This window comes from Eubalaena glacialis, chromosome 7 (assembly GCF_028564815.1).
Source record: "Eubalaena glacialis isolate mEubGla1 chromosome 7, mEubGla1.1.hap2.+ XY, whole genome shotgun sequence".
NCBI lineage: Eukaryota > Metazoa > Chordata > Mammalia > Artiodactyla > Balaenidae > Eubalaena > Eubalaena glacialis.
The window spans coordinates 33,480,063-33,505,754 of NC_083722.1; the positions used below are offsets into that span (position 1 = coordinate 33,480,063).

The following is a 25,692-nucleotide window of genomic DNA, read 5'->3' on the forward strand; positions in this document are numbered from 1 at the left end:
TCCAGCAACCAAAGAGGCAACCCCTGGCACAGCAGGTCCTCCAGGCAGTAGCGCTGGCATCCATTCTGATGGTCAGTCAGCCTTACCAGATGCTTAATATTTTCAGTATCACCCCTGTGTAAATAAATACCCTCAGAGGACCGGATTCATTAAGATTCCCAAAGTAATTCCCCTGAGACACCCGCCCCCCAGTCTCAAGAAAGCAAAGAGATTTGTGTTTCTTATTCACTGTTCTTCTCTTTCTCAAGTTCCGAGTGCTTCACCCAAGCAGCTTAGCTTGGCTCTGGGACAGAGATCTCTCTCACTCTCCTTCCCTCTCTCTCCCTTGCTCTCTCTCTCTCTCTTTCTTTCCCTGTCCCTCTCTCTCTCTCTCTGTCTCTCTCTCTCCCTCTCCCCCTCTCTCCCTCCCTCCTCCCCTCCCCTGGGGAGTCTGTAACCCATGTGATTCACTACATCAGATTTGTCCCCTCCCCACAGAGTAGTGTGCTGAGTCACATTTGTCCTCACAGAATAGGTAGCTGCTGGGATTCCAGGAGGCATGAGTGGGGTTGGGCCAGAATAGGGATAGGCAGGATAATTAAGAGAACTAGAAAAATCCAGAAAGAGCCTTTTTGGTTTTCTATGTAATATCAGGGCTCAGAAGAGGAAAGACAGATGGAGAACCTCTGGAGGTGAGGATTCTCATCAGCTGGCAGGTCTTGGGGGCCAGCAACAGGCAGAGAGATGAAACGACACAGCCAAGCCCCCTCTTTGCCCAGGGAAGTTCCTCATTTGGTGGGAGGGATGCTGTTTCTACCCTTTGGAAACTCTCAGCCTGAAGCTGGAGAAAGTAAGTTTGTAGTCACACAGGGGTCAGAGCCCCAGGCAGCAGCCCCGCCCAAATTCAAGACAGAGCAAGGCAGCAATGCCCTGCGTGTGGCTGGTGGGGAATATACCTGGGGAGCTAAGGTCATTAGGGACTGGGAAGAGGCAAGGGAAGTTTGATGTGAGTTTGCTTAGAAGATCATCACGAGGGGAGTTCCAAGTAGGGTTCTGAAGGCAGAGGTGAACTTGGTTTTGTGGGAAGGGTGAGAGAGATACTGTGAGGAGATAAGCCGAAATGGAAGCATGTAGGTAGGACTTGAGTAAGTGTGAGCAAGGTCCTGACACTTAATATAAAGAAATCAAAATGTCCAAGTAGGAGCCCTGTGTTTTAATCCCCACTCTGCTCCTAGCCATCTGGGATGGCTTCCCCTCTCAGAACTTCAGTTTCTCCCTGATCTGGGGTTGGGGGGCAGGGGTGGTGTTGGCCTCCTCAGTGACTGTCACCTCTCTGGGGAGCTTTTAAAACCTGTCAGCGCTTGGCCCTGTCTCCAGCCTGGCTGGAACTCTGTAAATGCTTCCTCCTAAGTGACATCCAGGTCTGATATTCCGGGGGCCTTCCCTGGCCCAGGGTCTCAGAGCCTTGCCTGGAGGATTGGAAAGTCCCAGTTTAGAGCTGTTGTAACAGAACCCAGAGGCTCAAGTGGAGAACGCCCAAAAGGGACCTTTGGCCCTGTGGTCAGAGGTCTGGATTCCAGTGCAGGGTTGAAGTCACTCGGGGTCCACAGGTGACCCCATCAGTTACCCAAGAACCGGGTGTGAAGTGTCAGGATTGCTCCCCAAGTTGGGGGGCACGTGCACCTTCTTCCCATTCCTCAGCCCCCTCTCTCCACCTCAGCCTCAGGTAGTGAGGAGCCCTCTGGTGGGGAAAGAAAGCAGGTTGGGGCTCTCTGACCTAAGGAGAGCCCCCTAGGGGCCTGGAGGACCCCGCTGCCCCTTCCCCTTTCCTCACCTTTCTGCTTCCCTAGACTCCCCTCCTAGGGGCTGGGACGGCGCCCCAGAAGACGATGAAGCTGAGGGAGAGACAGGAGGGGCAGCCTGAAGTGCTGAAGGCAGCAGAAGGGGCCCTGAGGGAGAGGAGCCCAGAGCTGAGGGGTGACTGGGGCAGGTCACATGGCCTGGAGGAGGCTGGTCACATGACCATGGCCAACCCTTCCCATCACCCCCTGCTGCCTCCTACTCAGGCGCCACCCTGGGCACAGGGATTGCCAGGGACCACAGCTGTGACAAGCACTGGCCTGCAGGGCCTGGGAGGGGACCACAGACTGCCCAGAACTTTTCTGCAGGTATCCTCACAGCCCCTCCCAACCGCACAGCTGCCTCTCCAGCCACACCCAGCTCTCGGTTTTTCTGGGCTGATGCTGGCACACAACCAAGTCTGTTTGTGTTTGGCTTTGGCATGCCCTGCTTATCTCTTTCCGTGCGTGTGTTTACTTATTAGTATATCTGTATCCATGTGGCAGATCTTCCTTCCAGAAGATGCTTGGTTCTGCTGGAATAAAATAAACTAACACTGCTGACAGGAAACCAACCTATGAGAAGGGTTTGCCACAGATAAGCCACCAGTGCTGGGAGCAGTAATGAGGGGTGGTGAGGGGGGGTGGTTCACCAGATCCACTTCTAGGAGAGCACATGAGACGGGCCTCAAAGATCCGGGATGGCTCTCCTCAACCCTAAGGTTACCTTGAAGAAGAGCCCAGTGTGGGTCACTGGCCCTGGGAGCCTTGGCCAAGGCCTGACTCCCTCTTCCTGCCCCACAGCCTCTGCCCAGCTTCCCTGAATAGATTCTTCTGTCGCCTTCTCAGAACATGTGTTATCTGTCCCCGATGTCTGTCCCCGGGGAGCAATGGGGAATTAAAGGGCCCACTCAGCTGGATTCCACTCACCAGATGGGAATGCAGTGATAAGCAATAAAGAATGTGAATTTATTCTTTCTTGCCCACCCACTATTCCTACCACCCCCATCCCTCTCCAGACATGAGGGATTTCCTCCAAAACCAAAGTTTTCTCCCTAATCAAGCCACCAGATCTCGCCTCGTCTGAGGTGGATGTGGCCGTTTCTGAAGGCGGAGGATGCTGGGGTCAGACAAGTGGAAGGGAGGAGGGGTCCCCGTTAGGACAGCAGTCCCCCTTCCCTCAACCTGTGGAAAGGGCCTGTGGGAAAAGCCGAAGTATTTGAATCGGATCATTCTTCCCGTTGTAGGAAATTCCCAAGAAGCATCAGCCAGGCTTGGCCAAAGCCGAGGAAGCACTCAAGACCGCGCCGGAGAAGAAGAAGTTCCGGCACCGGCCGGAGCCGCTCTTCATCCCGCCTCCGCCCTCCTACACCCCCAACCTCGCCGCCTCATACTCCGGCGCCACCCTGTACCAGAGCCAGCTGCGCTCCCCGCGCGTCCTGGGCGACCACCTGCTCCTCGACCCCTCCCACGAGCTGCCCCCCTACACGCCCCCGCCCATGCTCAGCCCGGTGCGCCAGGGTTCGGGGCTCTTCAGCAACGTGCTCATCTCCGGCCATGGCGCCGGTGCGCATCCGCAGCTGCCCCTCACGCCCCTCACGCCCACGCCTCGCGTGCTGCTCTGCCGCCCCAGTGAGTCGCCCCTGTCCCCGCCTCCGCAACCTCGGGGGGCGGCACCCCGACTGTGCTGGGTGCTGCCCCAGGAGGCCTCCCATTCTGTCGTTTCGTTTTCCACAGACCTTGACGGTGGCTCGACTCTGTGTACCAGGCAATGGGCTAGGTGTTAGAAATACTTAGAATACTTCTTCTCAGGGGAAACACAGTCTAGCCGCGGAGAGTAACGCGTAGAGCGATAATCAGAGTTTCTTTGGGATAAGGAAAAACAGTTGAAGTGTGCTGTGGATAACCGTTTAAGACACCCAAAATAAATGTACTAAGTAGATGTACAAATGGGATTATATGCAAGACCGCACCTTCACATTTTAGCATGCTGTGTAAAGATCAAGCAGGAGGGCTTCTCTGGTGGCGCAGTGCTTAAGAATCCGCCTGCCAATGCACGGGACGCGGGTTCGAGCCGAGGTCCGGGAAGATCCCACATGCCGCGGAGCGCCTAAGCCCGTGTGCTACAACTACTGAGCCTGCGAGCCACAACTGCTGAGCCCGTGTGCCACAACTACTGAAGCCCGCGGGCCTAGAGCCCGTGCTCCGAAACAAGAGAAGCCACCGCCTGCTCACTTCATCGAAGAATGGCCCCCGCTCACCGCAACTAGGAAAGCCCATGCACCGCAGGGAAGATCCAATGCAGCTAAAAATAAAAATAAATAAATAATAAATTTATTAAAAAAAAAAAAAAGATCAAGCAGGAAAGGCCTGTAGCCAGTATCTCTTTCTGGAGCAAGAATAGTTTCATAGAAATAAGACAAATTAACAGGGGAATTCCCTAGTGGCCCAGCGCTTAGGACTCCACACTTTCACTGCGGAGGGCCTGGGTTCAATCCCCAGTCGAGGAACTAGGCTCCCACGGGCCCCGTGCACACAGCCAAAAATTATTTTTAAATAATGTTTAAAATAAATAAATAAAAGCTTAGCAGACCGGAGTGGGGCAGCTGGCCACTCCTTACCCTGTGTGAGAAGTGGAGAAATGCTAAGCCACGTTGCTCCACATTCCATCCAACTCCTCGGAGACTGCTGGGGTAACTCTGGCATGGGTTGGGTAGGAGAGGGGCCCTGTCATGACTGTTTAGGTAACTGCTCATTTAGTTTCTTCAGTACCCTTCTCTGTTGACCAGTGACCCCTGGTTTTTGTGCTTCAGACAGCATCGATGGCAGCAACGTGACAGTCACCCCAGGGCCTGGAGAGCAGACCGTTGATGTCGAACCGTAAGGAAAAGCCAATTATTCTTTAGAACAGAAGCCTCAGCCTAGAAAAGGGATGGGGAGCTATGAGAAGTGTAGCTAGTGCTTCTGGGATCAGAGTGGCCACTGGGCAAGAAGTTGTAGAAAATGTAGGATAGTGGTATTTCTCAAGTACTGTTGTTTCCCTGTAACTGCCAGTATTTCAAGGCCTTTTCTAAAGACTAAACACATTAAAAGCAAGGACCCTGTGTTTGGAGAACCAGGCGTCCCCATCTGTGGCTCCATGAGCCAGTTTGGTTGGGGCCACATGCCTTCACATCCCCAGTGACATTGAGACATCTGTCTCAGGGTGCCTATCTCTCCACGAGGCTCCATCCAAATGCCCTTGATCCCCCAACCCCTCCCTAAGATTCTTGGCTGATCCTCCAAGTGGCCTTGTTGAGTACTTGAGTTGGGGGGTATAATGGAAGAGAAAGCTGGTTATTTTCATGGATAAGCACAGAAGAGGCCAGATGGTAGAGTGGTGAGTAGATTGAGTCAGGAATCAGGAAACCTGGTTCCAGCACCGTTTTGTTATTTGATCTTGATCAAGTTAACCTTTCTAAGCTTTAGTTAACTCATCTATTGAGTAGGAATAATTATCACTGCCTTACTTACATCACAGGTCTTGGTGAGGTTCAGATGGGATCGTTTATGTGAAAGTGGTCTGAAAGGGCTAAAAAATGGAATAAGCACTTTGTATTTGTCCCATTGGGTTAAGTGGTACCCTCGGCCGTGCTCTGGGCAGCTGTTCCCTTGGAATTAGGACCCTCCCTCTCCCAGTTATAGGGAGCTTTGAAGCCCCAGGCAGGCTTCTCCCTTGCTCCCCACAGCATCTCTCCCCAATCTTAAAGCTGTTCCTTATCCCAGTGGAAAGGCCATGCCTGGAATCTTCAGATCACACTGTGAGGAAATGCCCCTGCGTTCTTCTTGCAGAAGGAACTGGTTTCCTTCTTTTTCAAGTCCCTGACAATTGCCCTCGGTCTCAAATTGAAGACCACACTGTTGTTTTTCTTCTTGTGATTAAAGACGCATCAACATTGGCTTGAGATTCCAAGCGGAGATCCCAGAACTCCAGGATGTCTCTGCCCTGGCCCAGGACACACACAAGGCCACACTGGTATGGAAGCCCTGGCCAGAGCTGGAAAACCATGACTTCCAGCAAAGAGGTATTGGCAGCACGGGAAGAACTGGGCAGGAAGGGCTGGATTCTCTCCCGGGGGCCTCTGGCTCCAGCATCAGTTTGTCTTCCCGGTGACCCTGAGCTCTCTCTGATGCAGTGGCCTCTCTTTGTTCCCAACAGTGGAGAATCTCCTGAATTTGTGCTGTTCAAGTGCGTTGCCAGGTGGAGGGACCAATTCTGAATTTGCTTTGCACTCTCTCTTCGAGGCCAAAGGTGATGTGATGGTAAGGAACTGTGAAAAGGAGGCTTCCCAGTTCATATGCTTCATGTCGGAATTCTGAAAAGTATTTTACCAAGTTTCTGTGTTGTTTCATGCCCCCCACAACCAACTCTTAAGATGATGACCAGTTGGTGTGCCTCCCATGTTCCTTATCTCAAGGAGTAGGCCAGGATTTGAAAGCCTGCAGAAAACCTCCAGTTGGATTTCTGTTTACACATCTGTTCCTAAGTAATAATGATGGCAACATCTGTTTTGGGAAACTAGAATTTCTTTTCAGCAGTCTTGTAATTCACATCAGGAAACAGGTCTGCAGTGATGGAAGTAGAAGGCCTTCCCGAAGCAAGACTTGGCCTAAAATAGCCTGTCATACTCTGCTCGTCATTCCTCCCTACCTGGAAATCAGCCACAGTTTGACGTTCATAGAACCGTTTGCTCCCCTAACCAAAGTGAAATGTTCGCTGTGCACCATCTGGTGTCATTCTTCCACTTTTGGCACAGTTCCCTGGCATCCCCAAACCAGAACTTTGGTGCCCTTTTCCCAGAATCAGAGCTGACCATTTGCCTGCTCAACCTGGACCCCTGGCTGGAGCACTTCGTCACTAGCCTCAGCTTCCCCTTTAGTAAATACATGATTCTTATACCAGAGCTAACCTCCTGTTTTTTTGATTTTATGAAAATGTGAAAGTAAACAAATGTCCCAATACTACCTTCTCATGAGATTACTGATACCCTTCAAGGGTTCTCTAGAACATTGGAGAACCCTCCTTGACCTTTTAAGATCAGTGCTGCAGAGCCGTGCTTCTCAAACTGTTAACGTGCACGCACATCACCTAGGGAGTCTTGTTAAAATGCAGGCTCTTATTCAGCCATTCTGGAGGTGGGGCCCAGGGTGCTGCATTTCTAACCTGCTCCCAGGGGATACCCGTGCTGCTGGCCCATGGACGACACTTGGAGTAGCAAGATTTGGGATCCCCAAACCATCCACAGCTCAACTCCACCTGCACCACTTTTTTAACAAAGTCAGTGAGGCTGAAGGACGTACATTTGAAAGGGTTATTTAGCAAGGCTCCCTGGAAGGACAATGTGTAGTACAGTTATTACTAATACAGCTGTTGATGTTCAGTTGTAATGAAACATGTGATTTTTCTGCAAAAACGGTTCCAAATCACCCACTCATTTCCTCAGAGACTCAGCCTCCAAACAGAGGAGGCTCCACCATATCTCTGAAGCTGGGGCCCTCACCAAGGAAGGAGTGGGGTTTTGGCTGCCACTTGTGTTTTTCTGACAAGACCAGCTGGCTGCAGGCATGGGCGGAGGAGGTATTAGAATGACGAGTCCTGTTGGGTGCTGACCAGAAGGAAGACCCCCAAATCGGGGAGTCTCCTCTGATTTTCCTTCCAGCCCCCCAACCCCGGGCCCTGCAATGCTGGCTCGTTTTCCCTGTTAGGCAGATGGTCTTCTGAGGACACAAGCCCCGTGACTGACTCTCGCCTTTTCTCTCCCATGGGTCTGCAGGCTGCTCTGGAAATGCTGCTGCTGCGGAAGCCAGTCAGGTTAAAATGTCACCCTTTAGCAAATTACCACTATGCCGGTAGGTTGCCCGGAGCCCTGTGCCCCCTTGCTTCCTGAGAGCGGGCTGTCTGCGTGCTGGTTGTGTCCCCTTTTAATAACAGATAGCACCCGTTCTGTCCTCAGCGCCGCTTGTGCTCTCAAGGCCTCTGGGGCGTAGGTGGTGGGGCAGCTGTGTCCGCTGGCTGGTCTCTGTTGGGCATTTGTCTGTCTGGGCTCCTGCCCCTCATGGGTGTGCCAAGAGCTGGGCGACAGGGGACAAGGCCCACACGTACAGCAGTGAGATCGGTGCACCCGGAGGAAGAGCCACAGAGGGTAGACCACAGAGGCAACAGCACGCAGCGGCCCCTGGGCTTTGGGATCAGTAGACGTGGGTTCACATCTTGCCTGCACCCCGTGGCCTTCTGCAGCCTTGGTTTCCTCACCTGTAAAGTGGGGCTCATACTCCATCCCTTGCAGGATTTTGTGAAGATTGGAGAGAGTATATGGAACCCAATGCCTGGCACAGTCTAGTAGCTTTATTATTCATTGGTTGAACAATTAGTGAGCACTTCGTATGTACAGGAAACTGTGCTGAGCACTAAGATGAGGAAGTGACGGTGACAGATGTAGACAGAGTCCTGTCCTGTGCAGTTTGGAGTCTGAGGGGTAGGCAGTTATTAAATGACAGATCACTAATGGCGGGAGAAAGACGTGTACATACACACGTATACGTGTGCATACACAGATACATGTACACGTACACATACGCGTACATATACATACGAGTCTCTCTTAGGAGGGGGTGGATTAACAATGGCATCACCAATACGAGGGAAGGAGGACACACCTTGGAGAGTTGAATGTAGTGAGAATCGTGAAGAGAGAATGAAACAGGCTGGGGAGCCTGCGGTGACAATGAAGTTGAAGTCAACGTTTGTATTTCCGTTAACTAGTAGCCCTGTCCATTCTGGGGGTCTCCACGAACCTGCCTGGGTTCTCTGTTTCAGAGAGGGCTGGATCCTCCAATGCCCCTTGGTTGTTAATCATTTGAAGGTGTCTCTGGTGCCTGGGGGGACCCTGTGTAGATGGGTGCTAAGTACTTCAGTGGCCTTGGGGACCCAGTAAATACCTTTTCCAGTCCTCGGTCCAGGCGGCCAGATGTGGCCTCAGGTGAGGGCTGTTCTGCAGGTTCCGGCGTGTTCTCAGGGGCTCCCTGTGACCCCACCACCGTCTGCCTTGCAGAACGGGCTCCTCTCCCGAGTTGGCCCTCTTGCCTGTCATCACAGGGTGGAAAGGCCTCAGAAGCCACTCACCTGAGCACAGCAAGCCCGGGATGCCTGCCTGTGGATCGCTCCCGGCACACAAGCTGCTGCTGGCACTAGGCAAGCACAGGATGGACACATTGGATAAGAAGTCCATCACGTAACCCCGTGGCCTCAAGGAGCCAGTTTCTTAATATTGTCTCCATCATTTCCTGCTTGGTGTCTGCCCCAAGTGTGGGTAGAAGATGTGGGAGTTCTCTCTAATCTGCCATGGAAACAATTCAATCCTCTTAATTCCCAGCGTCATCTGCTGCCCATTAAACCCTGACGGGCCGTCCAGCCTCCTGGAGCCTGGGTCAGGCTTCTCTGCTTAGCGGGGAGACTTCCCTAGCATCTGCTGTGGCTGCCCTCGGCCCCCGGGGTGACTGGGGTGGCCGGCGCCTCTGGGCTGCTCAGCTCCAGCTGTGAGCAGCCTCGTCTGGTCCCCAAATCCCCTCCAGTTCTTCCCAGCATGCCAAGCAGGTATTGTGATCTTTTTAGTGTGTGTCATGACATAAAAAAGATGGGAAAGCTATGGGCTAGAAACCACTTCCACCCCAAACAACACCAAACAACAACCTTAAAATAGTACTAAAAGCTTTGAAACTAGAAGGCCCTAAACTCTGCTAAAATTCATTGATCTTTGGGGGTTGGGGGTTCCTGGGAAATCCTTTGCCCATCCCTTGCACCCTTCCCCTACAAGCAGACCAGGAAGCACTCTTGTTGCTTCCAGAATCCTTTTGACCCTTGGAGACAAGAGAGGTGGAGCTGTCAGGTGTGAAGGGTTGGTGTCCCATTAGCTGTGTGTCCCCAAGAAAAGGGTGCTCGCCCAGGTCTGCCAGTCATCTGTCTTCTCCAGGAAGTGATCACACACTGGGCCCCAGAGAATCTTCTAGAATTATGAGCACAAAGGACAAAGGTCACAGATCTCTGAAGTCTGGCCTGACTCCATCCCCTTGGCGGTTCCCTTCCAGACCACAGAGGAGGCCACAGAGTCTACCCCCGTCACGTGCCCCAGCTACCAGCCGCGACCCCCTTCTGCCCTCCTTTTCACTGCCCCACCCTCTGATTGGTTCCGGGTGTCTGTGAATCCCACCCCCGTGGCCCCGTCCTGCCTTGGCCTTTGTGCCAAGCCCTGTTGGGTTGCTCTCCAGCAGGACTGTCAGCTCAGGTCCAGCCTCGCCAGGACACTGTCTTCTGAAATTTCCTTTGCTTCCAGCTCTGCGGCTGTGGCCAGTGTCACTCCCGCCCGACTCCAGCCCTGGAATTGCACCCCAGGCTCCCAGTTGTCTAGAGAGAGGTCAGACCTCCCCGGCCTGTGCCCTGGAGGGAAGGTGGCAAGACTGGGTTCAGGGGTGCAGACTGTGAATTGGCGGGAGACAGAGACAGGAGCCTGTGAAAATCACTTCCCTCCTGACCTGCCCTTCCACCCCATCCCATCCCATCCCATCCCATCCCAAGCAGTTCAGTGAGAAAAAGAAAGAGCGACCAGTGCTGGGGCCCAGGACAGACATCAGTGTAGGTGGGCAGCTTGCCCAGATCTGGGGGCAGCTTGGCAAGCCCAGAAGAGCCCTGTTAAGATCCTCAGAGGAAGGGGGCTGTCGCATTGGCCCCCAGGCTCTCTAATTCACACCAAGGTGCCCGGTCCAGCCCTCTCTCCGCACCCTCCGCCCATGAGTGGCAGCGGTTGTTTACAGTGGCTCCCAGTCAGCGGTTGGGTTGGGTGGGGAAGGCTTGAGTGTGGGGCTGTCAGGGTGACAAGGATGCCTGGCTGTGATCAGAGGGCTTCCGGCGTCCTTGGTTTTTCCGTTGAGGCGGTCGTTCCTGCAGATGGGCGTGGAGTGGAGGGGTGTCAGACCTGGCCCTGGGAGTCTTAGCAAGGGTTCAGCGGAGGCTACTATGGGCCCCCACCACAGCCCAAGCACTCACTGGGTCCTGAGCCCTGACCTGACTCCGGAGATGGGAGAGACCTAAAGGGAATATACCCGTTCAGTCGGGGGGAGGCCTGGTCTCTGTCTTGGAAGCTGCCCCAGTTTGGTGAAGAGACAGAATTACGTTCTCCAGAGAATACTTTGCAAGAAGTGCAGCTGTGAAGTCATCTCACAGGCATTCTTAGCCCATGTCGCTAGCTGGGGAGTGATCCCCTGAAGGGCAGGAACGGAGTTAATACTCACTGCTGCTTTGCCTGACATGGCACTTGTGGAGAAGAGGCTTAGTGCACAAGCTCAGGTTCTGGATTCAGATCAAGGCCTCCCTGCCTTTGGCCTCCGGAGGGAACTTTGGTATTACCCAGTTCTCCTGCACCCCTAAAAAAATTACTCAGCCTTCACCCATCATGGAAAACCTTTCACAGAAATGAAGATCTGGTGTAAAAACAGGTCCTCCTTTTTCTACAATGAACGTGTCTTTTTTATGTAACTGCTATAACAACAGCATCAAGAACAGTTTTTAAAAGCTTGAAAGGAAGACAGAAAGGCCCTCTTTAAAACATACTGTGCCCAAACTTTCTCTCACCCCTCCATGTCTCTTTTTAATTGCCTGCATTCGCTATAGATTGCCCCAAATTTCGCCACCATCCGGAGCCTGTTTCCCAGCAACCGAAGCTCAGAACATTTTTCCTCTGGATACTGTTCCAGCACCAGTTTCCTCCAGTTCATTAGGCTCTTTGTAATTAGCCTTAATCGTCTTGTTAGGGACCCCTGCTGATAATAGCCCACTAGCCAGGAGTCCCTAGGGAGAATGGATGAGTGGGCGGGGGAGGGTGTGTCATCAGCCCATCGACCCCAGGGACATGCTGAGTGGACAGCAGGGATCTCAGAGGGGGAGGGCAGGTGAGGAGTTGGGGCAGCCCCCTGCCTCGGTTTTGCATTTTATCCTGGACTTTGTTCAAGAAATAGAATCCAAGGAGGGCTGGCTTAGAAAACCTTGTCCAAGAATGAGGAAAATGCTCCTGCCAGACAGACCCCAGGAGGAGAGACGCTGAGCCTTGTCGGGATTACAGGAGGATTTCGGGGCAGGGAGGAGAAGCCTGCAAGTTTCAGGTGGCCCAGAGTAAGGCTGTGGGTGAGCACACACACGACAGGGAACGCTGCAGGGACCGGCAGGCTTCATGAGTGCCCACAGACGTCAGCAGGGGACAGCGTGTGTCCCACGGCTGCAGGCTGATTTGGAATCTGCCGTCCAAGTGGCCAGATATAAAACATTCTCTGTGCACATACTTAGGACTAAACGCTGCCAGTCACAGCATGACTGTCAGGATCCCCTGAGACTCAGAGAAGTAAACTTGCAGGGGCCCTAGAAGGAGTGAGTGGCAGAACCAGGTTCGCAGCCTGTGGTCTCCTGATTAAAGTCACCCCTTTTATCACAGCACAGTGACTTTATTATTTGGGGCAAGCGCATTCAGATCCTATGTCTATATACCAGGCTTCAGCCTGGGAATTCAGCCCAAGAGCCCAGGAGTGGATTCTCAGTCCTGTGGGCGATCCCATGATCAGGGTGCGGTGAAGATGGAGCGTGAGAACCGATGGGCTTGTCTGGCCCCGCCTCTGCCTCTCAGTTTGTGGACACCCTTGTTGGACAGACACGCACGCACAGCACAGTCACGTGTGCTAAAGTGCAGACCCTAGGACTACGTAGAGGAGTCATCTCTCACCGTCTGAGCACATGCTCCCCACCCCGGCCCTCAGGTGGGGGGCAGCACAGAGAGGAAAGTGCGAGGGTGCAGCCCACTTCCAATCCAGGACTGGTGGTGTGGAGTGGACACTCTGGGATTGGGAAGACTGAAGACCCCATCACAGAGCAGCAGCCCTAAAAACCACCAAAGAGTTGATGGGGAGAAGGCCTCCTTCCCCCATGAGGCTTGAGTATCCCCCCATAACAGATGGTCCAGGAGGTCACTTCACCTTCTGTGGGGTTACAGCTGGAAGGCCATCTGGGGACGTGTAGGGACATACCTCTCACAAGTAGACAGACCTGGGGACTTAACACTGCGGTTTGGGCAGTAATCAGATGACAAGCTTGGCGTGGGGTGGAAGAAAGTGTGTCCACCATAGAGGCTGGGTGCTGGCCTAAGAAGGTTGCGTGGCCCTGTGAGTGTCTCACGGGGGCTTAGAGCTGCACTCTGACTTGGGAAACGTAGGATCTGGCTGAGGGTGGAAAGGATTCTCATTCATCTAATTGGGGGTTTTCATCAGCAAAATATTCCTTAACTTCCTATGTGAGGTGCAACCCAGAGCTGCACAGACTGGACCTGCATCAGGGCAGCACAGCAACCTCCCTATATGCTTGTCCAGGGGCTCAGCTAGTGTGACATGTCCCCATCATGGTCCTCTTACACCATTGCCTCTCTGATCTCTCTTTGCTGTTTTAATGGATACCTAAAAGGAGCCATGACTCCTCTTTGGTCTTTCAGTTGTTGGTTCAGCCTTTCTGTTTTGCTCTTTCTGTCTCTGCCTCTGGGCAATGGGAGCAAATGGGAGCTGGGACCCCCAAGCCCTTGAGTGTTGGACAGAAGTTGAGGAATGGTGATGCAAGTGCTCCAGAGCTCCAAACCCCACCGACCTGCTCTGCTCACATCCACTCTAGCAAAGCCTCTCCAAACCTATGGCCCCACTTCTCCCTGTTACGATGGTTTGCGCAACCAGAGATGTCCTGGTCTCCAGAACCTGGAAGAGGCTTCCTTCTTCCGAGGGTTAATCAGAAAGCTGCTTTCCTTCTAGAAGTAAAGAGAGAAACTCACAAACCAAAGAAATCAGGTGGTGGCCCTACTTTTATAGAGGCCTGAAGCAGCCCAGCTGTGGCGAGCATATCCTGCATCTGGAGCCAGAGCTCTTGGCTTAAGGACCCATCAGGGAGTCAAACAGAGAAGGTGTTTATTTCAGAAATCTGAGCTGACATCACTGAGTCACATATTTTCTCAAGGACCAAGGAGTGGTTTCACTTGTTTGAGTGATTTGGGCTCAGCCTTTTGAGGGAAGAAGCAATTCAGGTTTTCTTACTTTAGCCCCTCCGTCAACCATAGCAAAATGGAAATCTTGGACTTGTTCTGGTTGGAAGGAAAAATGCTATAGTTTGGGGGATTACAGCTCTGAAAAGTAGAGGCTTATCAAAAGCCCAGCCATGTACCATCCAAAGAATCAGAGATACAGGGAATTCAAAAAATTAGAATGAGGCTGAGTTTCTGCAAACCAGCCACAGTGATTGAGCCCCCAGAAATAGGACTTGCCTTGGAAATAGGCCAGTACCATTCTCTGTAAACATCTGCATATCCTGCTTTGACATGAATGTCAAGTTCAGCCAGCAGGGCAAGATGCACCAGCCCGGCACTGCAGGGCCTCTTCTTCATTGGTCTGCAGATTTGTCAGGAACCGGTCCCTCTCACCTCCCAACCTCATCTGCTTTCCCTCTGCTGGAACCCTGTAGTTGAGCCGTACTGGATTACTGCTTATTTCTTGAACACCTCCATTTCCTCATCTATAAAATGGGTAGCAGTAATACCAATCTTACAGATTGTCTGTAGAACCAAATGACTACTATCTGTGAAGTACTTTAGAGCCTGGCACATAGTAAGCACTTATAAGTATTAGCTTTTTTTCCCCTTGTGTCTTGCATGTAGTAAACACCTAATAAGTATCTGCCGAATGGATGAATGAATGAATGACATGTGTCGTCTCACTGCTTGCTTCTGACTTTGCACATGCCACTTTCTCTCCCCAGAATTCCCTTCCATCTCCTTCTTGCCTGACTTGCTTCTGTGTCTTTTTAAACCCCGCTCAGGTGTTCTCTCCACCTGGAAGCCTTCCCGGCTGCCCTAACCTGAGTGTGGTGTTCCTCCTTTGTGCCCCATCGGCACCCAACCCCTCCCTTCATCCTCGCAATCATCACCTTGAATGCAGGGCCTCCTGGTTTTCTCCCCACTGGATTGTGAACATCTTGAGGGTGAAGACTGCTGAATCCAGCACATGTGAGGATCACTTGCTACGTGAATGCTTGTGCTCATCCTAATTACATAAAAACTGTGGCTAAACTCCATTAAGCATTCATGATTTTCCAGTTACTAAGCTAGACACTTTTTGGGCATTACCTTCTTTAACCTTCACAGAAATCTTAAGAGGTGGAGACAGTCAGAATTATTCCCATTTGTAGGTAATAAAACTGAGTCTTAGGCTCAATAACTTGCCAAGGTCAAGGCCACGGCTGAGATCCGAACCCAGGTGTCAGGGCTCCTAACCATTACACTGCACTTCCTGTTCAGAAAGGAGTGTGATATGTATTCTATCACATGCTGAACAGTTGTAGTTTGTAACTTAACTAAGTGAACCAGCAACCACAAGTGAGGAGAACTGAGCTGTTTTTTATGAAATGTGTGTTTTGTTGTAGGTTCGGACAAATGGACCTCCCTAGAAAGAAAACTGTTTAATAAAGCACTAGCCACTTACAACAAAGACTTTATTTTTGTACAGAAGATGGTAAGTATTCTTTTTCCCATTGCTCACTTGAAACCAAATTTGGGAAGTTGTACACCTAAAGATATATAGAATTATTTGGTTACTGGCTTAAGACTCTCACCAAAAGAATGTCTTCCATCTCTTGCTGGTAAAGGATGGTATTTGTTATGGATGGCTTGGCCCTGGTGTTAGGGATGTGGGGGGAGGAGAATATAGATTATTTGGATGTGGCAGTGGGGGGGGAGGGGTATTCTTATCTTAATTAAAATGTGTAATTCACGCATTCTGTCAGAATAAATAGACCTGAGGCTTCTGGTTCACAATTTATATAAATTATTTCATGTGTATTTGACAGATCTATAGTGTTTCTGACAGAATTTGGGGAGGGGGGATTGGAGAAGGGAGAATATGAGCCGTCCCCCTAGCAGAGTTTCTGGTGTTGGGCCCCTGATCATAAGGACAGTGTTAATAAAAACAATATGTTACAGGGACTTCCCTGGTGGTCCAGTGGTTAAGACTCCGAGCTTCCACTGCAGGGGGCACAGGTTCGATCCCTGGCCAGGGAACTAAGATCCCGAAAGCTGTGTGGTGCGGCCACATAATAATAATAATAACAACAATAACATGTTACATATATAGCATTTCACAGCAAAGTAGAGCTCTTTAACAAAGATGAAACAGCGCTTTATCCAGCACATAATAAACGTAATAGACCTTAATTGGCTGAGAGATGGTTTAGGTAAAAGTTACAATGATTCAGAGTGTTTCAGCAAACTGATGAATGATGGCGCCATACTGAGTTATTAAGATGCTCAGGTCCACAGAGAACAGGGTCCCAGGTGACAGCTGCCACTGGCTCTGGGCTGGGCCTCAGTGTTGTCCCGGGTTCATGTCTCCTGTCCTTAATCCTGGGCCTTGACTGGATGAGAATCAGAATAGGTGGACTTTTTCTCCAACTTGCCTCCGTCTTCAGATCTGAATTCGCACCCGCCTTACTCTGCCCTGGAGGCCACCGGACTCTTTGCTGCCCTCTATCCCAGCAGCTCCCAGGCTCCCATCTCTCCTGGGTCACCTTCCCCGGGACCGGTCTGTCCTCAGCCTCATTCCTTAAAGGCCCCGCACCTTGTTGACTGATGATGGATTCATGTGTCGTGATCGCCAGGCAATGCAGGATTTAAAACAAGGGTTCTCTGGGACTCTATCCTCCCTCCCTGGGTGATTCAAATGTAGAAATTCATGATATCAGGTGGACGTGAAGGGGCCACCTTTGAGGAGACCAGACTTCTGAAGGTACTCTTTTCATTCTCACTATGCAGGTGGCCATGTTCCTGCCCCCAAGGGGACAGCCAGCCTTTTTATCTACCTCCAGAAAACCCACATTATTGAACCCCACTTTGAGCTTAGAGCACTATGAACTAAACAAAGGAATTTTTTTCTTTTTAAAACACATTTATCTTTGCCCCTTTGGGGGAGAACAGGGCAAGCCTTGTTTTCTGCAAACACTAAGCTCTTGTCATCATAACTTTTGTCTTATATTCCTGTTCGATTACTAAGGAACATTTTTCATAAATAGATTTGGAAGGTCAACAAGTTGGAGAGCCAAATACATTCAAGCATTTGAAAAAGCATGCTGCTTTATGGGTTAAAAAAGGGAACGAGCTCTCTATGGACGAATGTGAAAAAAATCTCCAAGCTATCTTGTGAAAAAAGTCAAGATGCAAAGCAGTACATAGAGTGTGCTACCTTTTGTGAGGCAGAATGGTGGGGAGGAATATACTTTCGTGTTTGTTGGTATATATGTAAAGAAATTCTGGAATGACACCCAAGATATGAATAAGAGGGGCCAGCTGTGTTGCAGGGGTGGGGGGGAACAGATGGATGGATGGATGGAGAACGGGTGTGGGGAGGAGATTTTTCACCATGTGTATGTTTTTATTCAACTGCATAAACCTAATACCTATTACAAAGTTAAAATTGCACAAAAGCTTGCTGCTTTGCACCCTGCCCACTGCTGGAGCTGATCTTGAGGTGGCTTTCCCGGCAGGTGAAGTCCAAGACGGTGGCTCAGTGTGTGGAGTACTACTACACGTGGAAAAAAATCATGAGGTTGGGGAGGAAACACCGGACACGGCTCTCGGAAATCATCGACGATTGTGTGGTGAGTGAAGCTGCCCAGGTGCTGCTTATTCAGGCCCTGCTCCTGCCCCACGCCCAGGTCCCTAAGTGGCTGGCACTGGTGGGTGACAGGCCAGTTCCCAGGTGAGATTCAGGCCTTGATTTCCTGGGATAACTTGGCAGAGGGAAGGCAGTTTTGGGTTTGACCCTCAGCCCAGTGATCAGTTAAGGAGATGAGGGCTGGCTTGCGTTCCAGGGCAGGTAGGCACCAGAGGAGTTAAACCGTGGTGGTTCCAGCCTTGATGTGGGTGATTTATAAGAGGCACCCCGACATTCTGGGATAGCACTTCCTGATCCTTCCACAGTCACAGATACTTCTGACCAGAGAACTAACATGCCTTGGAAAGACCTAAGCGCACTCGGATTTTACACAGCTTCTGTGAAGCATGCCCAAGGAGCAACTTTGACCTCTAGATGGCGCCAGGAACTCTCTTATTGGGAAACTGGTTAGCAGTGTGTAGATTATTCTCATCCTCACATCACCATTTATCCTTGATACTGATTTCCTTCATCAGCAGACAATCCAAAGTTGTCTGCGTATTAAGATGAATAACCTACTAAAGACATCACTAGGGACTTCCCTGGTGGCACCGTGGTTAAGAATCTGCCCGCCAGTGCAGGGGACACAGGTTTGAGCCCTGGTCCGGGAAGATCCCATATGCTGCGGAGCAACTACGCCCATGCGCCGCAACTACTGAGCCTGCGCTCTAGAGCCCCCGAGCCACAACTACTGAGCCCGCGTGCCACAACTACTGAAGCCCGCACGCCTAGAGCCTGTGCTCCGCAACAAGAGAAGCCACTGCAATGAGAAGTCCCCGCACTGCAATGAAGAGTAGCCCCCGCTCGTCGCAACTAGAGAAAGCCCGCACAGCAACGAAGACCCAAAGCAGCCAAAAATAAATGTTAATTAATTTAAAAAAAAAAAAAAAGAAAGAAAGAAAGAAGTTTTAAAAAAAGACATCACTAGATCGAAATCTTCTCTGAACCCCTTATGTGTGGCTTTGGAAATTACTACCACTTTTGTCCTTGGGGTTAACTCTCTTCTCTGCATCCGCAGCCAAAGGGAAATCTTCTCACATGTTGTGGAAAACACATATGTGTGTGTAAAAATTACGTCTTACAACAGATTACTAAACTCTCGTCTGCAACCATCAGGGAATGTGTTTGGAATTCATAAATATCGTGAATATTTGTAATTGTACTTTCATTCCCAATTGTGTCCCCCATGTAAGTGTTACTAGCACATATGTGGGTTAATCTCTTTCACAGACATTTACATAGTGCTTCATACATTCCAGGCATTGTACTAGGAGGCACTTTACACATATTGACTTTTTCACTCCTCATACCAATTCTATGAGGTAGGAAACTGAGGCACAGAGCCTAGGTAACTTAGCCATGGTCAAAAGCCTGGTGAGTGTGTTGTCTGAGCCTGATTCCCTGGTGTAACACTTAAGAGCAAGCAAATGCAAATCCTCTTAGAGAAGCGTAAAAACACTTGGACTCATTAATGCTTCAAAGCCTAAGTTCCTAACTAAGAATTGATCCTAGCTAAGAAATATATACACATATATAAATTTATATTTGGACCCAAATATCAGAAAAAAAATAGACATCTGTAGAATAGAATGGTATTGCCATTCTTTTGATTAGAGATGGCAGTATTCTATATTCAGGGTTTCCTCTGATCAGGAGTTTTGTTTGACTGCCTTAAGTAGTGATGTCGTATATCTGAATAGCCTTTTTCTCACCTGTGGCTAACGTTTAAAAAAGCAACGTGGGGGCTTCCCTGGTGGCGCAGTGGTTGAGAGTCTGCCTGCCAATGCAGGGGACACGGGTTCGAGCCCTGGTCTGGGAGGATCCCACATGCCGCGGAGCAACTAGGCCCGTGAGCCACAATTACTGAGCCTGCGCGTCTGGAACCTGTGCTCCGCAACAAGAGAGGCCGCGATAATGAGAGGCCCACGCACCGCGATGAAGAGTGGCCCCCACTTGCTGCAACTAGAGAAAGCCCTCGCACAGAAACGAAGACCCAACACAGCCATAAATAAATAAATAAATAAAATTTAAACCCCCTCCCAAAAAAAAAGCAGATTGCCCTTATACAAGAAGGCCAGCAGTACATATTCACTATTAAAAAAAAAAAAAACCAAACAACAACAATGTGGCCTCTTCTGGTTCAATCAACTAAAAGCAATTGAGTTCCCACTATGTCTGTAGTGCCATGGGTGACCCGGGGTGGTTAACTGGCCTCTGCCCCCTGCCCCAGGAGCATATATTATAGGTGGGAAGATGTGGCATACACAAGGAGAAAGTTTACCGTGAACCCCAAGAGTCTTTAAAAGTAGTATGAGATGAGGTCCAGAAAGTCTTAGATACGGCCTTTGGGGACTCTCTCTCATCCAGCTCCACCAGTTCTCAGGCAGAAGGCTGAGGCCCAGCGAGGGGACGGGGCTTGCCCAAGGTCACACAGAGCATTGCTTTCTGAATGAGCAGAATAGACAGTAAATGAGGAAGCTCAAAGAATCCTGGCCTGGGAGACCTAGGACCTGGCCCCTAAGCTTACGGACCAGTAAAAGGGGGCCGATGGTTTAGATGATTTGGGAAGTCCCTTCCAATTCTGGAATGTTCTGGGCTCTGTCAGAGTCATGTTTTGGAAGAGAGCAAAATCAGAGGATATGGTTTCCCAAAGCAAGTTGATGTCTCTTCAACTTGGGTGTTACCAAGTGCCTAGGACAGTGCCTGACACGATATCAGCACTCAGTAAACGTTTGTTGAATGAATGAGTGAACATTTTTCCCAGGTAGGAGTCGCTCTGGGTCATGGCAACAATCCCTCTATGAACTCCCTGGCAGGAGAGGGGGTGAACCAGGAGATTCTGAGCAGAGGAGGGCTGCTACGGAAGGTGTGACCACGTTAGGCACAGGCGCCATCTTGGGCCAGCAGCGCTTTGCAGGTGGGTGGAAAGGCCCGAGCCAGCGTGTAGCCTCAGACTGAGGAGGAAAGGTTAAGACGTCACCCCAGGCACCACACCTCCTTGGACTTATTTGCCAGGAGCCGGTATTAGGCTGGGTCAGGTGCAACCACACCTTGTGACCTGTGAACTTAATGTGCAGAGATGACTCAGGCCCCCCAAAAAACAAGAAAATCTTGATTCAAGACCAGCGTGGTAGCTCACAGCTCCCTTTAGGGCACTGTGAAGACACAGTCAACCTTCTGAGGATAGTTTGCCAAGTGGAGATGAAAAACTGGGACCATGCAAGGACGGGGAAGGTGCAGGAGGCACAGTCCTAGGAGGGGGTCCTGCTCTCTGTCCTCTGGGCCTGCCTGGGACACCTGGGTAGCTCTCCTCAATATTTTATTAAAGGGAGTATAGTCCCCCCAGATGGAGCACAGTCAGGTAGCTCAGGGACTTTTCAAGGGAGAGGGGAGAGGAAGGAGGGTGAGGAGTGACTGCTCTTTAGGGGCCAGGAGGTCAGCATAGCACAAGCTCATCCAGCAGGTAACTTGACTTCTGGCCTGAGACCGTCACAGGCCCTTCCACCCTTGCAGGCCGAAGAGGAGGCCAAGGTGGGCTCTGCTGAGGCGGCGAGAGGGAAGTGCTGGCCACAGCTTCCTGTTCCCTGCCCAGGCTCCTGCTTCCACTCAGGGCGAATCTGTGGGTCTGGCTGTGAGCAAAATTCAGCACAGTTTAAGAAACCAGCTGAGGCAGTTAACTGACTTTGGAAGACAGCGGTCAGGGCTCCGAGGGCACAGCTCCCCCATGGTCCCAGGCCTGAGTTGCCTGCAGTGTGATCCACTGACAAGGGGCCTGGGAAACATCCTCCTTCCCTCTGACACGGAAAGGCGGCTGGTTCTCAATGGTTTTGAGAGGTTTAGCTCTGTGTTTGAGCTGAAGACTTAAGCCATGTCCAGATGGACAGATGTGCATCTGTGGACATGTGCAGGCAGGCAAGGAGCGAAGGCTGAGGCTTTAGAATCAGACAGTGCAGGTTTTAAATCTCAATTCAACTTCTTTACCAGCTATGTGCTCTGGGGAAAATTAGTTCTCTGGCCAATTTCTCATTTGTTTAAAAAATAAAAATTTGTAGGGAATTCCCTGGCGGTCCAGTGGTTAGGACTCCATGCTTTCGCTGCCGAGGTGCTGAGGGCCCAGGTTCAATCCCTGGTCAGGGAACTAAGATCCAGCAAGCTGCATGGTGTGGCCTAAATAAATAAATTAAAAAAATTTTTTAAATGAAAAAAAAAATTGTGCAGGGTTTTTGTGAGAACTAGCTGTGTGTGTGTGTGTGTGTGTGTGTGTAGTCCCTGATTCACAGCAGGCCTTCAGTATGTTGTCATCACCATCATCATTCATCAGTGACTGTAACACTCAAATTTGTGTCGTTGAAGACATTTGGGTTGTTGAGCATTTGTGTTTTAACTTATAAATTTCTCATAATACAAATGCCATTTTCAGGCCTGAGAAATAAAAATCTCCTCAAGAAACTCTTATTTGGACTCAGGGTTTTGAGCACTTTGTATAATACATAACCATCTTCCTGCTCTGTACTTGCCCACTTTTCTGCCAATTTTTGAATAATACCAAATGTTTCCTTTCACGATACATCATGAAATGGCCAACTTGTTGATACAGAGTGCTACATGTTAGGGTTTTGTCCTCTGTCTTTGCACCTCTAGTCACATTGGTGAGCGCTTTCGCTTGATGATAAATCATTTTGTGAACATGCGTAGATTGCCGTTTGAAGTAAACCTGTCTACGTTCATGAGACATATATAATCACAGGACAGTATAATTTAATCTGTAATTTAATGGCTCTATGGAACTTTTAAGAGCTTTCAAACAATAGCATGGTGAGAAATTGTATAAATTTGTATAACAACTTGAAAATTGTATAACAAGTGCTGTGAAATAAGTGCCATTGTCATTGAAAGTTACCATGTAATTTACTTTAAATGGTGAGCTGTAGGCCTCCGTCTGCTTAATAACCTGATACCTGAGACCACAGAGTTCCAGTTCTGTAAAGGAATGGAGCGAACCCGTGGAGTTAGACGTAACATGATTTTACCTGAAATTCTCTGAGATTGGAAGGTGGTTGATTCATATGAGAATAAGGCCATTTAAGTGATATCAACCTGTATGTTCTATACTAGTAAGAGATCTGTAAGTTTATATCATAAATCACTCTGTAAAATGTATTAAGCCTACATCTGTATTCATTGAAGTCTTTCAGCAAATGTAATCATTACTGATTAATTCTAATTTACCCACTGGAAACTGGGACCATTTCTTAAGTATACCCTATTAATACATGGTCTCAAATATGCATATATACCATTTTAAATAAGGATAATACTGAAACAGTGAAGAGTGTGCTAAATGCCCGTATTTACTGAGATTATCTTTCTCTCCCACCCCCAATCCAAACTGGAGAGAGAAAGCTGGTGGTTTCTGGATCCCGGGGTACTGCTACTCTCAGAAATCTTTATTCTTCTTGGAAATTCTGGCGTCCAGGTTCTAAGAATTGTAGGCTTACCCAGAGTTACATCGCTGTCTGGGGTAAACCAAACTGCAGCCCATGTGCATTTTTTTTTTTTTTTTTTTTTTGGCTGCGTTGGGTCTTCGTTGCTGTGCGCGGGCTTTGTCTAGTTGCGGCGAGCGGGGGCCACCCCTCGCCGTGGTGCGCGGGCCCCTCATGGCGGTGGCTTCTCTCGTTGCAGAGCACGGGCTCTAGGCATGCGGGCTTCAGTAGTTGTGGCACATGGGCTCTAGTTGTGGCTCACGGGCCTAGAGCGCAGGCTCAGTAGTTGTGGCGCACGGGCTTTGCCACTCCGCAGCATGTGGGATCTTCCCGGACCAGGGATCGAACCCGTGTCCCCTGCATTGGCAGGCAGACTCTTAACCACTGCGCCACCAGGGAAGTCCCCCAGCCCACATGCTTTAAGCAGTGGGTGTGCAGAGAGCCCAGCAGAGACAAATGACCCATCAGGGTGGAAGGCAGCCGGACATTCCTTTTGTTTCTTCATTTGTAAAATAGGAGGACTTTTTACAGCCTATTCAGTGACATAGCAAACGCACTTTGTATACCGTAAAGTGCTGTAAAATAGAAGCTAAAATGAGGCTGATGTAACACAGAATTCCCATCCCTGGTCCTCAGTCCTTCTAGGCCCGGAGGAGCAAGCATCCCTTACACACACACCCTCCCCCCACCCTACCCCCGTGAGGACTGAGATTGCAGAGTAAGGTAGTTAGTTCAATAAAAGGGCCTCCTAGATCCCTGGCCTCCATCCCCACCCAGCCCAGGTACCTCCTCCAGGCTATTCCATTAACTGTCTTGTTAACCTTGAGGAAGGTCAGGACCTTCTGCTTAATTCTCCACCTCGTTGCAGTTCTGAAGCAGAGGGAGGGGACACAGTCACAAAGAGGATAATTATTCATAGAAATATTTTTCTTATTTTTTTTCATAGAGTGCCCATGATCAGAGACCAAAAAAAGAAAAAAATAACACATGATAAATAAAAGGGAATATCCCCTTCCATTTCTGCTCCTTTTCAGAGCCACTGTGGTTCAGTCTCTGATCCTATTTTCTGACAAGAACAGAGAAGAAGTGCATCAGAATGCCATGGGTCATGTGCCTTCCACAGGTCAAATCAATATCTCGGGCATCTTGCAAGGAAGTGTGTTAGAAGACCTTTAAAAACAAAGCCTGATACGTCTTTAGTCTCTGTCCAGAGGGGCTCCACAGTGTCATTACTGCTTGAAAACCCTCCTCACTGCTCTGGGGAGGCAGAGCTGCTGCAAGTGGGGTATCCTGCCTGAGTTTTAGTCAGTGTCAAGGTCTGCGGGTCTCAAACAAGGGGGAGAAACTCTACATACAGAAATCTCTCCTCTCTGCCTTAGGATATTTTTTTATAAGTGTTGAGGGGACCCAAAGTGGGCTGGGGGGACTTCCTTGCCCTCAGAATTCCAAGTGTCCAGTGACCAACCTTGTAGAAACCGTATCCCTCCCCAGAGGCCTCTGCCAGCCCTTCCTTATGCACAAAGAAGCCGATGCAGCCCCAGCGTCCAGCCCCTCTCTCCTCTCCTAGCCCCTGGGTTCTGTTCATCACTAAAAATGCCATTTGGGGATTTTCCCCCTTTTGCTTTTATTGCCTTAACACCAGACGAGTGAAGAAGATGAAGAGGTACAGGAGGAGGAGGAGGACCCAGAAGAAGACAGGAAATCCACAAGAGAAGAGGAGAGTGAATTGCCCAAGTCTCCAGAGCCACCACCAGGCCCGGTCCTGGCTTCCGCAGAGGGGCCGCCCCTGCAGGCCCTGGGCCAGCCCTCAGGCTCCTTCATCTGTGAAATGCCCAACTGTGGAGCTGTAAGTGTCTCTGCGCCCTCCAGGGATCTGGGACTCGTGAGAGCCGTACATACAGCTGTGCCCGGCTTTAAGAGATGATGCACTTTGCAAAAGGTGTACTTTCAGCAGTGAACATTTGGCAGAGGGAAGTCCATGTGGCCATGCTTTTCTTTCTTTCTCCATTTACTTATTCATTCAGCCCGTAGATATTTCTGGAGTGTGTGTTCTCTGTTAAGCACTGTGCCATGTGCTTGGAGGACACAGGTCCGTCCCTGCCCTCAGGGAGCATGTGATTCAGGCTCTGCAATGGACCTTGGCCTCCAGAACTTACACTCCTCGTTACTTGGTGCCTCCCCACTCCTGGGCTGTGTCACACAGGTCACATCCTGGAGACATGCATTTAAATGCAGTGGAAGAGCCCACAGAGAAGGAGTGTCCTTTTATGGCATAATTACAAAGATTTAGCTAAAGTTTATCTTTGTACTCTTTGGGGGAAGCAAACAAGATTTACTAAGCAAATTATTCATGTAAACAGGCTAAAAGGTGTCTGTGTAATTACCTAACCTAGTACTTTTCAAGTACATTAGAAGCATCATTTAGCTAAAATAAAACCAGTTCACCATTTGATCATTCTTAGCACTAAAGGATGGCCTTACAGAATCTGTACTGACCTGATCTAAGGCTCTCTGTGTATTTTAATGGATATATTTTTTAAATTGTTAACTTTGGACTCTCAGTCCCCCTGGTACCCCACTCG

At 49.9% G+C, this 25,692-nt stretch overlaps 1 protein-coding gene across 7 annotated transcripts in view; it reads left to right on the forward strand.

The window, feature by feature from the left end:
- The window catches only part of TRERF1 (transcriptional regulating factor 1), a 196,687-nt gene that overhangs the window by 164,448 nt on the left and 6,547 nt on the right, over window positions 1-25,692 (forward strand). For all 7 annotated transcript variants that reach the window (XM_061196217.1, XM_061196213.1, XM_061196219.1 and 4 more), the window contains 8 exons: window positions 3,065-3,449; window positions 4,631-4,697; window positions 5,742-5,881; window positions 6,016-6,119; window positions 7,631-7,706; window positions 15,346-15,434; window positions 17,458-17,571; window positions 24,753-24,956. In XM_061196217.1, the coding sequence (XP_061052200.1) occupies window positions 3,065-3,449; window positions 4,631-4,697; window positions 5,742-5,881; window positions 6,016-6,119; window positions 7,631-7,706; window positions 15,346-15,434; window positions 17,458-17,571; window positions 24,753-24,956 (1,179 nt within the window). The remainder of the gene's footprint in view (window positions 1-3,064; window positions 3,450-4,630; window positions 4,698-5,741; window positions 5,882-6,015; window positions 6,120-7,630; window positions 7,707-15,345; window positions 15,435-17,457; window positions 17,572-24,752; window positions 24,957-25,692) is intronic.